Source organism: Lampetra planeri, chromosome 30, assembly GCF_965212315.1.
Source record: "Lampetra planeri chromosome 30, kcLamPlan1.2.h2, whole genome shotgun sequence".
Classification (NCBI taxonomy): Eukaryota; Metazoa; Chordata; class Hyperoartia; order Petromyzontiformes; family Petromyzontidae; genus Lampetra; species Lampetra planeri.
In genome coordinates, this window is record NC_136136.1 from 7,583,378 (window position 1) to 7,596,962 (window position 13,585).

The 13,585-nt window shown below is 45.2% G+C and overlaps 1 protein-coding gene across 3 annotated transcripts; it reads left to right on the top strand.

Moving 5' to 3' along the window:
• The first annotated feature begins 1,068 nt into the window (after positions 1 to 1,068).
• Positions 1,069 to 12,334, top strand: LOC144728909 (calcineurin subunit B type 1-like). 3 transcript variants are annotated; one of them, XM_078608651.1, is made up of 6 exons: positions 1,069 to 1,176; positions 3,061 to 3,100; positions 5,786 to 5,962; positions 6,508 to 6,567; positions 6,788 to 6,972; positions 7,092 to 12,334. In XM_078608651.1, exons 1-6 carry the CDS (start codon positions 1,174 to 1,176, stop codon positions 7,137 to 7,139), a joined length of 513 nt encoding a protein of 170 aa, XP_078464777.1. In that variant the 5' UTR covers positions 1,069 to 1,173; the 3' UTR covers positions 7,140 to 12,334. The 3 variants fall into 3 exon arrangements, with proteins under 3 accessions (XP_078464777.1, XP_078464778.1, XP_078464776.1); XM_078608650.1 differs by lacking the exon at positions 1,069 to 1,176 and adding an exon at positions 2,202 to 2,668; XM_078608652.1 differs by lacking the exons at positions 1,069 to 1,176; positions 6,508 to 6,567 and adding an exon at positions 2,194 to 2,668.
• The last annotated feature ends 1,251 nt before the right edge of the window (positions 12,335 to 13,585 follow it).

Below are 13,585 nucleotides of genomic sequence, written 5' to 3' on the forward strand. Positions count from 1 at the left end.
CCCCCCCACCCAGCCCCACCCTCCTCACCCAGTCCCTCCCCACCCAGCTCCACCCAGCCCCACCTCCCCACCCTCCCCACCCAGCCCCTCCCTCCCCACCCAGCCTCTCCCTGCACGACGGACACAATAATCCCCTGTGGGCTGGTGTAACCAGGAGGTTCCTACCAGTAAAATACTGTACGAAATACCTTACTGAATTAAATGAGTGAACATTCACAAAGTGTGTTCGGGTTCGCCCCAAGATTGATCTGTAACCCTGTACATAACATCGCAAATCGTATTTTATATGCACCATGCCATGTTTAACTTTGGAGTATAGTTCAGCATTGTAGGGCTGTATCTAAGATAGAGTTTCAATGCCATTAATCATGTGTATTGCGACCAAGTACGTTCTGGGAGTGGTGGTCATAGCTACGTTTTTGTGGTTGCAATGGGGACTGGTGGCTTCGAGTTAGAACCAGAGCAATGGAATCGGTCATTATTTAACATTGGCAATTTGGAATTGCGCCTACGTGGGCTTTCGCCAACTTAATTTTGGCTTTGACGCGCGAGTTTAAGGGTTAGAATTCACAATGATTAGGCATTAAGTTGGGCGGCGCCGGGGGGGGGCTATGATTTACAACTATGGCTTTTGGCCGGGGTATAATGTAATAATGTAATACAGGCATCAAACCCAGCGCCAATAATTTTGCAGATCACTCCACGCAAAAGTGTTCCCGTTTCAAAGAGTTGAGCCCTTGGCTCAAGCTCGGACCGAGTGGGTCCCCGTTAGATGCCGGGTTCAGGACTGGGGGAGGAGCTTATGACCGTTGCTCAGCAGGTGAATCGATTTCTACCTTAATCGATCCACAGATTGCCTCGACGCGGCGTTCCTCGCCACCGCTCGTCTCGCGACCAATTCAAGCTTTCATGCAGGTCTCGCATTAAAACCAGCGTTAGTGTTACACCCAAAAAGGCCTCGAGCGAGGGCAGCTGGCGCTGCGGCGCGCACGGAAGGCTCAACTCTGCGATCCGCGCGGGGAATCGATTCGTGCGGGGGAATCGCTGCCGGCGTGAAGTCGTGACTCGCGCCGTGGGACCCCGGATGTTGTCGCCTCCGCTGCCGAGGTCCGGGCCGCGCCTCCCGCTCCGCTCCCGCCGTCCTGCAGCGCTCAGCGACGTCCAGCCGCCAACATGGTGAGCCTCTCACGGGGTTCCCGGGGCCGGGAGATCCCCGGGTCGGCCGAGTGCTTGGGCGCCGCGGGCGGTGTCGTGTTCCGAGCCTCGTGACCCGCACCTTCGCGGGGTTCCGAGACCCCCCCCCACACCGTTGTCGGCTGGCCGGTCCTACCGACCGAGGGCGCCCTTGCCTCGGCGGGGTTCGCTAGGCGAACGGTGGGGGGCTGTGAGGCCTTTACGAGGCCTACGCTTTAATACATTGTCAAATATGAGATGCAATGTTGAAATGTTTCAATTGATCTACGATGCGTATCTTTGGTTCGATGTTTACGCCTGCAACGCGCGTTGGCTGCTCTGATTTTAAATACATTAAAGTCGAGTAGCAACCGAGGAATGGAACTCGTTCGCGAAATGTAAGTCCACCGAGGAGATGGAGCGCTGAAATGGGCTCGTGTGTATCAATGTTGAACTTATTTTGCACCGTTTCGCAGCCAGTCGTGCAAAGTCGGGAGTTGCGAATGTGTAGGCGCTACGCCGCACATCGCAGGGTCGTGAGAAATGGCGACGGCTTGGACGAGGCCTTCATCCATCGGTGGAATGACCATGGGCAGTGATGGTAAAAGATGATGATGGTGGTGGTGAGGCTGATGGTGATGATGATGGTGATTGCTCGCGGGATCACGGATGGGGATGGTGGCCTATGTGCTCGGTGAGGTTTTGGGGTCCGTGGTGCCAGGGTTGGAGGGACGTGCAGTGTTGGAGACGCGGCTTCGTGCGGCGAGGGATCGGCCTGCGCTGAGCCCAGAGACAGCCGAGTATTTTATTCTTAAAACGCGAGGGAGATACAATCTCTGTTTGTGTGTCAATAAAGCATAGGGTGGTATGTGTGTCAGCGTTGCGCAAACACGAAAGTAGTACAGTACGGAATAGCACGGCCCACCGCTTTAGCCATCGTCATCTGAGCCTATTTTAATGTACATGCTGGAGTGTGTACTACATGTTTGTGTACACGTTTGATTGTACGCGTTTCACACTTGCTTACGTACACGTTAGAATGTGCACACGTGTGCGCGTGGTTCAAGAGTATACACGTTTAGCTTGTGTACGTGTTTCAGCGTGAGCGTGTCCTTGTTTACGAGTTCTAATCCGCACACGCTCGATTGTGTACTTTGTATGGGCGCGTGCTCCGCTTGTTGATGTGTTTGGATGTACACACGGTGGAATGTATTCGTAAACACGCCCGTATTTTGCTGCAGTTTTGCTCTGCCTCCAAATGAGTCCGCTGAGATGCGCCTTGGGGTGGCTTGTCCTTCAGTGAGCCATCTTATCTGTCTTTTGTGTTTAGAAGCGGGCAGGCCCGTCTTAGAAATGAATGATAGATAATGATGTTTAATAACAAACGCGCCCGCGGTAAACCCTTCTGAAATGTTATGTCAATAAGGTCCCCGTTGGAAAATATAAAAACGCAGTAATGAGCTCCCCTTTCCACGCTCTCTCCTGTGTTTCACACGTACGTGTATGCTAATAGTCGCCCGAGTTAAATGGACTTTCTCGCCTCTTGAGTGTCTTTAAAGCTGAGCCGCCGGGAGCCACATGAAGCAATGGAAGAAGAACTCGACTAGTCGTTAAATACATTAGTAAATCGCGTAATCGGTTAAATGATCACGACTATCTCCAATTAGTGGTGTTGGTGGAGGGGAGGGCGGTTTTTATGTAAAAAAATAAAACAAAACAAAGCTTATTTTAGAGCACGGCTCAGTTTTCATTTGGCTCCATTCGCTGCTTGTCAACATAACCTTCATTGTGTATATATTGTCCTGGCAGGTATGGTACACGCGGGCTTGTGTGAATGTGCGCCGTGTATGCGTGAGCGCTTAAAGGTTTCGTGTTATTTCTTTGCAGGGGAATGACTTGAGTTATCCGCTGGACATGTGCACGCACTGTAAGTACTCACCCGATTGAACGCGAGTTGGTGCTTTAAACGCGTGGGCAGGGAGCGCCCGTTATTAGTGTGATCAGTACGAAGGGTGCCTGACCCGGAGTTCTCTTTGTGCTTGTTACGAAAGACCTAATCAGGATTCTTGCACATTTCCCTTTCGTATGGACGTATGTGTGAACGTTTTGATGTCTTAAAATAAGGAGTGACTCGACAGCTGGCAGCACAGCACAGCTGTAGGTGTTGTGTGTGTGCAGTTATATTGCTGCCTTACCGATGTCAAGGTTTTGTCCTCCAGTAAACTAAAATCCAAGCGCCTTTTACCGAATTTGCACTGTACGGTTGTTATTAATGTGGTGGTGATTTTTTTTACACAGTTTTATTTGCAAAGACGTACATTGACGAAGCCAATTAATGATGATGTTAACGACCGTCACGAATGTTATTTAGAAAATGTTTTTTAAACAGATGCCCCTCAAGTAAGATTCTCTTGCTGCGGCGGCCATCCTTACCAAATTTATCTCACGAGGCTTGTAAGGGATATGTTGCACGGTGCAGCTAAGGGGGATACGGACCATAATCGGGCCAAGATGTCGCTGGTGGCGTGACCTTGTGGTCCGACCCCATGGGCTTGCGGAGAGCGCCAGCACCCGGGAACACGTGTCCGCACAGGTTGGCCATTGTGTGCCCGTGTTTGCCACAGAGGGGAGAGTGGGAGACTGGTGAAGATTGCTTGGGTTGGGGGGGGGAGTGCAGTTGTTTTTGTTGTAGTAGCTGCTGCGGAGCATTCTCTACACAGTTTGGATGTTAATTTATTTCACCGTTTCTTTCCAAAGTACCCGTGCTAAATAGGCAAATCTATCGAATGTTCATCTTTGTGTTGACCGAGAATAATGTAAATAATGATACAGTTAGTATGAATGTTAAATAATTTCACTTGTGCAAACCCATACTATGTAATTATTCAACAATTTGTGGCGTGTGAATTATCGCTCATTAATATTCCACATCTACTTACAGAATTTACTATTGCCCCCACAACTGCCTGTGCTGCAACACGCTTTAGGCCCACTGATGATTTACATGCTGCATGAACCGTTACCTATTATACGTTGTCAGAGAGAAGTATAGTTGTTATTTTGGAATTCTGTGAAAGTTAATATTTCAGCTTTGTATTTGGCTGCCGGAGCTCAGAGGCCAGCTGTACGTTATGTGATTCTGAGAAATAGCATCATGCTCTTGAGTGTTGTGAATTTGTGTACTGGTTATCATTGAGGTACAGATCAAGCCGCCGTGCAGTCCTCTTGAAGCACAGGTGGTATATTAGAGTATACTTAAATAATTCAGGCATATTTAATATACGTTGTGAATGTACAGCATTTTGCTTTATTTGCTCTATGCTATTATTACAGAGCTCGTCATTCTTTGTGTTTTAGGTCAACTTTAGCATTGCATCATCACAATGGAGAATGTATAGTGCCTTGGCATTATTAGCGGACTACATACTTGGCAATTGACCTCTATGTGTCCATTTATAGCTGCTGCCGTTATGTTTAATGTCAGTAGGTTAGCTGAACAATGGTCAGCATTTGCATCTCAATAAACATTTAACGGTTGCTTTATGGTTAATTAAATTACTTTGAAATGCTTATAATGCATCGCTTCAGGTTATCGCGCGGAATATATTTACATGCGTGATTTACAGACATTTAACAATTGGGAGTGAAGTGGTGGGGGCAGTGATTACTGCAGTGCACCATGAACATGGTCACTTGAGTTTGATTCCCAGACCTGTCTCACGTCAGTGACGAGATATCTGAACAGGTCTTCGATTTTCCCTTTTTCCTGCCCACACTGACCAGCGTGGTGAAGTGTGGCCAAGCTTACACAATTGACACAATTTGGGGAGGCCTTCCAAAAGTAGATTGGCAAATGGCTGTTTTTATATTGCAATTAAACATACATTTGTTTTATTGTCCTGTGAGGCCCACTGACATTTTCCATTACATCTAAATATTAGTGGGGAAAATAATACCAATTTATCCAATTGTTCACTCCTTGACTTAAAGCTTTCGTGACTGCAGGAATTCATATATTTATTTTTATAAATATAAGACTTTACTGAAAGACCCAAAGAATATTCACTCCTTCAGTTACTGTTTTAAATAGCTGATAGATAACCTGTCCAAGTGCTTGACTCTGATGTTGCCTTTTTGTTGGGTTTACAACTCAATACACTTTTTTATCGTGCCGTACTTATAGCACGATATTTTGAGTTCTATGTCAAATAGAATAATTTCACATTTGAAGGAATTATAGAGAGATCAAAGAGACTCAGCCCTGGTGGCTGGTAGTATTTGTAATTTAATTACACAAAGACCCCACTGCAGACTAATGACATTAGCTGAAAATCTGCAGATGCAAGCAACTTCTTTTTTATACTCGCAACTTGCATTAACGTAATGAATCTGTTAATACAATCTATGGACTCACCATTGTTTAATCATTCCATTTGTTACTTGGCAATCCTACAAAACTGTCTCAAGTTTTTAATTACCGCAATTGTCTCTGAAGGCCTCGAGTGCCGAATAACTTGATCATCCATTTTCTGTCCACTGCAGGATGAGGCGCTCTGCTGTTGACCACGACTGTGCATGTTTAAAAGGTCCCGTCTGTTTCGCCACCGTGCAGTTGACGCAGACGAGATAAAACGGCTGGGGAAGCGATTCCGCAAGCTCGACTTGGACAACTCGGGTTCGCTGAGCGTGGACGAGTTTATGTCTCTTCCCGAGCTGCAGCAGAATCCTCTTGTGCAGCGCGTCATCGACATCTTCGACACCGACGGCAATGGGGAGGTCGACTTCAAAGGTAGGAGCCCCCAGCGAACTAATGCCCTACTGCGATCACCAGCCGCCGCTTCTTGCGTTTGCTATCGCAGGTCGATATCCAGATCACTCGATCGTCACCCACACGATCGAGTTCACTCAGCCTGCCAGCTGTTGCCATATCCTGTAGTCCTCGAAAACGTTTCATGGTCAGCATCATGGTCACATGTCGTAGGGGTGGCTCGCGTGTACCGACGTGGTGCCAAATCGGCATGCCAAGTCAACCGTAGCGACGCACCAGGGGCCTGAGTACAGAACGTGCTTGTAAAGTCCATCAGGCAGGGATTATGGACAGATACTAAATGTTAGAAGGGAAAGCGTATAAAAATTCCAAGAAAATTTGGGTGTCCTTGTGAGATTGCATAGGTGTGGCCATGGTTGTTTGCGATTACATCATCATGCCACTACTGAAATTCCCCGAGGCAGCACGAACTTACGTGTTGCAACGTTAGTGGCCATCTGTACAAAAGTAGGCTGTGCACAGTGCGAGTGTATGAAATTTACTTTTGCTTTAAACTTTGTTCACAGAATTCATCGAGGGTGTTTCTCAGTTCAGTGTTAAGGGCGACAAAGATCAGAAGCTGAGGTGTAAGTTGCTATCCTGTGTTCGCATTATGATTTGTTATAATTAATCACAATGTAAGAATTTACTTAATTTTCATAGATTTGGAATGCATTTTTGCACGTAAATCCTTTCTGCTTCACATTGTGAAACCTAACATACAATAGTGTGCAACCGTGCGTTTGTCCCACAGAACATGACATTTTCGTATGGGTTTTTTTTTTATCTTTCCTTCACGCCCGACAGTTGCCTTCCGAATTTACGACATGGACAAGGATGGCTACATCTCAAATGGGGAGTTGTTCCAGGTGCTGAAGATGATGGTGGGAAACAACCTCAAAGATACACAACTTCAGCAGATCGTTGACAAGACCATCCTCAACGCCGACAAGGATGGGGATGGACGGATATCTTTCGAGGAGTTCTGCGCCGTGAGTTTTTTCTCCCAACCTTTGCCTGCCTAGGACCCACTTAGCGTGCACCGCGACACCTGTGGATTGGTTGTGCTTGTGGTGTTGTGGAAATCTCTGTTGTGTGTATTTTTTTGCAGGTGGTGGGAGGCCTCGATTTCCATAAGAAGATGGTTGTTGATGTCTAATCCGCCAATGCCTGGCATCTACGTGCGTACCGTTTGCTGTGTGCACACTCGTTTACTGCTTTGAAATGCGGCTGTCTGGCAGCCAAGCCCAGTGAGCCATCTACTCCTGCCGTACTCAAGTAGTGCCATTTTGTTTCAATTTCTTTAGTCTCAAAAACAAAACACAAACAAAAGAGAATCGCAGCGTGGGCAGTAAACTGATATATCTGTTCTGGTCTCCTCTTGAGTATAAGGTGCCCTAGCACTCCATGGCGTTGTGAAATGACTTGCCAGCGGCCTTGTACTGTGCCAGTCAATGAGATGATGACAAGCACGACAGTATTTTAAACTCCTGGCTGTGAAACGTACCGACTGCTTCGTGTCCACCCTGCTCCCCTGCAGAACAGCCTAGGAAGCACTGCGAGCCGAGTATGAATGCTTGTTACTTTTGCATGTTGAGACAAATGTAACTTCATAATGAGATTTTGTTAAAGATATATATGAGTGCATTACACCAACTCCAGTTTCCTTGATGTTATATATTAAATTATTGCGACTTTACACGCATCTTATAGATATTTGTTTACCTGGAAATTTTAAGTCTAGCTAGATATTTATAAAGAAACGTAGCGTATGTTTATATTGCAATTATTTATAAAACTGCATATACCGCACCACAGAGATAGCATAAAAAGTTACACTGCAAATGCTTTAAACTTGATTTTGAATTTTTTTTTGTTTCAAATAGACTCGTACAAGAACATATTTCATATTTAGTTGAAACACGAGGTGGTCTTAATGTCGTGAAGTGCAGATCAATCGTTTTCACTCTCTTCAAGTAATATTTAGCACTTCAAACAAATACTCTGAGCTCCTGGGCAAAGGGGATAACTGGGAGCCTTCACCTGTATTTTCGGCACTTTCTACAAAGGGTATATTGGCCTTAAACGTTGCCTCTGTGCAGGAAGGGGAGTTGGTGTAATGCGCTGCCAGTGTCCTGGTCCGTGTTTAGCATGCAGTGTGAGTGGCCGGCTCCCAGCAGACGCACACGCGTGCATGTGTAACGCAGCACCCCTGTGCCCCCCGTGGTATGTGCTGCCGCCGTGACTTTGCTTGCTTCACGTGTCGCTGTCAGTCGCGGCCGCACGCCTGCCCGGGGTGCGTAGCATGCGCTCTTCCTCCGCCTGGACGTTTGTCCGCTCGCCCGCCTGACAGTCCTCCCGCTGGCCCATCCATCCATCCACCTACCCACCCACACACTCGTCCGCACCTCCGCTGCCCTACCCTCCATGCGTAGGGACGAGCTTTGCGCATGCTTCCAACCTGTAGCCGGGCAAGGGTCTGCACAGTCTTCTTTATTTTTTTAAATGAAAAACTTTTTACTTCGTACGACATTTGTAAATTGTAATTTATTTTCTTTAGCTTTCAATGCAACTCAGACAATGCCAAACAGGTCTGAATATGGGGGGGGGATGAGTTTCCAGCAAATGGCCAGCTAGCAATCGATACAGAACAAACGGCTTACGCGACGCTAAAAAGGGGACAATGCAGAGGGAAGTTAACAAACGTTCAAAGTTAAATATTTTCGTCGTGGTATAATTTTTGCGCGAAGTTCATTACTCAATGGAATGTTGAGTATATCTGTATCAAATAATTATCTTTATTTAAATTAGTTTTTTTGTCAAAGTATAACTATAATATTCCAGCACAGTTTGATAGTGAAGTGAATGCTTTGTCCTGAGTGTGTGGATTGGTCCCGGGTCACTGATGAGTACCTATCTTATAGGTATGCAATATTTTTAGCAGACGTTTAAAACTGGTGATTGTTTAAATCGAGCAGTTTATGCGAGGCAACTGTCACGCACTGCTTTGATTTGAAAAAATTGTATCTTCGATGGTGCGCACTTGAATGAGATTGGCCTTTGTTATGTAGTATTGCTTTTATACATTTTAACCATGTAAAAGCAACTTGGCAGCTGTTAATATGCTCAAATGACAACTGGTATACAACTGTGTTTAATTTGCTACATAATTAGCGTACACATTTAACGTCAAACTGTTCCCGTACTGTAGACTGGTAAAAACTGCGATGAAATTGAACCTGCCGTGCCTTCTCGTATAACCTACGTTTCAGAATGCTGCAAACTCGCACGCATTAAATCGAGTACAATAGCGGTAATTTTCATCAAGTGAACCTCATGGCGGTACCCCGGGGTACCATAGTACACCCCGGCTCTCGCGTAATGTCCGTGATGCAGTCATTTTTAGTCTGTTGGTGGTTGGCGATGCGGCAATCGATTCATCTCGACGAGCTGTACACGATGCACCACTACGGTGCGTGCGAGCGTTCAGGGTTTCAGCGCAATCGTCCTCGCTGCGTTTCGACATCACGGAGTAGCACTGATTTCGGACTGATTGGTACCCCAGTCGCGGAGTTAAGTACACCCCTGGAAAAAAAGTGTCCCAGATAATAAAATATTTAATTGCCTCGGCCATTTTGTATTATTTCTTATCTCGGGGTACCGCCATAAGGATCAAGTGGCTAATTAACAGCGGCGCTAAGAGAATTGGTGCTAATGCTTTTATTTTAGGTGTTCCATCGTCCACGTGTCGTCGTAGTAAGTTTCCATATAATTTAATAATCAACATTAAATCACTGGTGATGGGATGGTCCGAGTGGACAGGGGGGTTGGTATGCTAGCAGTGTAGAGTTGGTGTACATTTTATGCTGTGTAAATACATTTCATTTTTTTTTATATACAAGCTCCCAACATACACAACACATACTTTGGCTTAACAAAATGAAATTCAGTTTGCGAATTAACTTAAAGAAACACGGAATCTGTATTGATTGATCTTGGCAGAAGTAATCAATTGAAAATTACATTATCATGCAATAGACCTCGCTGTTTGGCTAATGGTTTAGTTTTAACAGGTACCGCGTTGCACAGTCATTTTGGTATTGCCGTAAACAGGTGACCGTATTTTAACATGCATTTCATGTTGGTGGCTGGTGCTTTGTAAGCAGATTTTTTACCAGTCTAAGCAGGCAGTTGAACGTTGTTTTAGGGATGCACAATAACAATGCTTCGTATAGTAGGTGCATTTTACTGGTTGCTTATTATGCTGTTTTACGTCCCAAAATTATAATTATATTTGGGTAAAGGGCAATTGGTTGTTTATTAATTATATAGATTGTGAGGCCCTGCACGCATGCATGCAAGTAGCTGGATTATGGACTGGCTTGCAAGTCAAAGCTGGCTCTTAGCGTCTTGCCACCTGAACTGATCTTAAGGTATTGCGCTGGAATGCAATGAGAAATTCTAGGTTGTGTCACGAGAAAATGTAATCATCGGCAGGAGTTGCTTAAAATTGCTCGGAACGTAGCAGCCATTTCCTCATTTCAATTACGTACAGTTGCAAACTCAATTATGGAAACGTCTTTCTACTGAAGTGAGCATCCGTGATGTGACTGGGTTAATGACACCATGGTGCGTGTGCATGTATCTTGCATGAACACATTCGTTGGTAAAATTTTGATTGAAATATGCATGTAAAGCACGTAGGTGATTGACCCATAAAATGCACTGCTGTGTGCGCCCGTTCACATCTAAAACGCATGTCAGGACAATGATGACATGGAGGAATTAAGTTTGCAATTGATAACGTGGGCTGTTTTTGGAAAGAAAAAAAAACGTTTTGTAATGAAACCGGAGAACGGCTGTATCAGTTTTACATGATCCTGTCTTGCATGAGGAACTTTTACGAGTCTCGTGATTGGTGAGAGCACGTGTGCTCTTTAACACAGTGGCGTGGTCATGTCGCACTACCCTAGAGTACATATAATGCAAGCATGGCATGGTGACCTTTGCTTATTGTTGAAGTACGTAGGTGATTTGAGTTTGTGCTTTCCATCGATTCAGTGCTAGGTATTTTTCAGCTTTTTTCCTGGTTAGTATGAAGATTTCTTAAGTGCAATGTTTCCCTGCATGGCGTATCTGATGAAGGGACAGTTGTAAATAAGTTCGTAGCTGCTGACGTGCGCAGGATGAAACTAAACGCAACGTCGCCAATTGCTAGCGGGGATTGTATGCAAGGAGAAAGCCAAAGTATTTGTGTATTTCGAATATGCCTGTTTATTTTATAAATCAATCCAAGCATGACGTTGACTTTAATAAAAATGTGAGTTGAAGTCGTGTAGTCTAAACGGCCACTTAGAGAAACAGCAGTCATCTGCACATTCTTTTCTTTGGGATGGTTTGGAGTCTCGAGGGAATTTTGATGCAATATTACCTGTTTTCTGTGAGCTATTCAAAAGGGGGAAAAAACGTAAAAAAAATGCTTTTAAATATATTAATATTCCGTTTTAAGTTTTACATCACAAACTAGAGATCACATTCATTTAGCGGATCGTGGTAAAGCACTAGCAGGAGTTTGAGCGAACCAATATCGTGCAAATTATGTTTTGGATGCAATAATGTAATATTATGAAGAAAACATTTTCATCATGCAAGATGGAACCACCAATTGCAATTTTTTTCCAGCCAAAGCAATGAAGTTTGTGTAATTTTCTACACATTCATGCCAATTGTTGGCCATGATGCATGCAATTGAAAACTGATTTTTTTTCCAACTTTTGGGTCAAAAATGATCTCGGCAAAGGAATAATTGTTTGCTAACAGGGGATTAAAAGGCAGTGAGCATAAATTGGAATAGATTACAAAGTTTCAGATTCGCATTAAACATTCACGATAAAATCGGGCATGAATATTCCCTTGAATCTGCACAACAATCAAGGAATAAATTCGGGTGTGCGATGCTATGAAATAAAGTGTGTCGGTCACGTAGTAACTCGTGTGATATTTGCTTGAATTGGAATTCCGCATTCAATTGTACGATAACTTCACAAGAAGAAGCCTGTGACTTTGCATGCCCGTTAGCCATAAATAACGTATTTAGCAGCAGCAGCAGCAGCTTCTCTCCGCGTATGGTAAATGTAAACGTTAAAACTCGATGATTCTGAAATACAAATTTAATCGCGTGTTTGCTGGGATGTAACAAATGAGCTGCAATAACAGGATCTGAATTGTGCTATTTTTTTGTACATAACTGAAAATGGACTGTGCTCTTTTGCATGTTTATGGATTTGTACATTTATACATGTTACATTTTTATCTGTTGTCAAAAGAATGAGAATAAATATTTGTTTAAAGTTATGGTATCTCCTCGGTGTTCATTCGTTGTCCGTTTTGTTTTGTTTACAAGCGGAAAGAAGTACGGATTCTTCCGTTTATCTCACATTTTAATCTCGTGACACGTGTATCAAATTGTGCGTGCAAGCCGGCAATGTTTTTTTGAATAGTACCGTATGTCACCACCCTGCAGCTACCAAAGGTTGCTACCATTCACAGCAACGTCCAAAAAAAAAACTTACGAACGAGTTAGGTTCCAGTGGTCCGTTTGTAAGTCGATTTCTTCACAAGTCCAGCTTTACTTCTGTCGATTCCAAACATGTACAGCATGTACACTAACCATGGAATGGCTTTAAAAAGTGTATAATCTCCTGTAGATGTAGATGCCACTGGTTCATGTTCTGCAGATGTAGATGACACCATCGCCATCTATTGCGCAGCGGTTGAACTTACGACTCGGTTTGAACAGGCAACTGAACATATGGACAGGTTTGTTCGTATCTCTGAAAGTTCGTGAGTTGAATGATCCGAAGTAGAAGAGTCCATGCTTCAAATAGTGACCCTGAACCGTGGCAATTCACCACATCGCCAGGAGAGCTGTTCAATTAGTCTCGAGAAACGATGTTACTATGCATGTTGAACTTCTTTCGCACCGTACGTAAACGTGCTAATCGGGATAATTGTTTTTTACAATGTCATCCAGCACCTGTCACGCACGCAAATAATAAGGTTATTTTGCACAGGGTACGTTTGATGCAGATCCAACCACATGCCAACGTTGCATGTGTTTACCGGTAGGGCATCATCTCGCAGGCCTTGTGGCCTCTCAACCTTGAGGGCGTTCACCATCCCAAGAGACAGCCGTCAGTAACGTCATGGTCCCACTGCTACCTGGACGCGGGGATTGTGGCCAGGGTGGGGCGGCGGCGGGGGGTCGGGGTCCGGGACATCCGGCGATCCACAAGTGAGGCCACAGCCTTTGCTGGAGGGCTCCTGGGAAATCCCCAATTATAGGGGGCGGGGGTGGAGGAGGGGGGGGGGTTCCTGGGAAGACTGCAACGCCTGGTGGTGGCCAGTCGGAGAACCACGTATGTCGCTTTAGTCGGGTACAAAAACAAGTGTGATTGTGCTGCCAAGGTCAACATGAAGCCCTCTGATGACGGTCAGGGCTGCCATTGCCTCCCTTTCGGGTCACAGCGCCCCCTCGTGCCCGAGTGACTCGCGGCCCCGTGCCACTGCGGCAGCTGCCAAGCCACTGGGCTGGTTCAAGACCTT

Coding starts and splice junctions, on each gene's coding strand:
- LOC144728909 (XM_078608650.1), top strand. CDS start 2,630: ATGAGCTCCCCTTTCCACGCTCTCTCCTGTGTTTCACAC. Junction 6,568..6,787: donor CAAAGATCAGAAGCTGAGGT/GTAAGTTGCTAT, acceptor CACGCCCGACAG/TTGCCTTCCGAATTTACGAC. Junction 6,973..7,091: donor CTTTCGAGGAGTTCTGCGCC/GTGAGTTTTTTC, acceptor ATTTTTTTGCAG/GTGGTGGGAGGCCTCGATTT.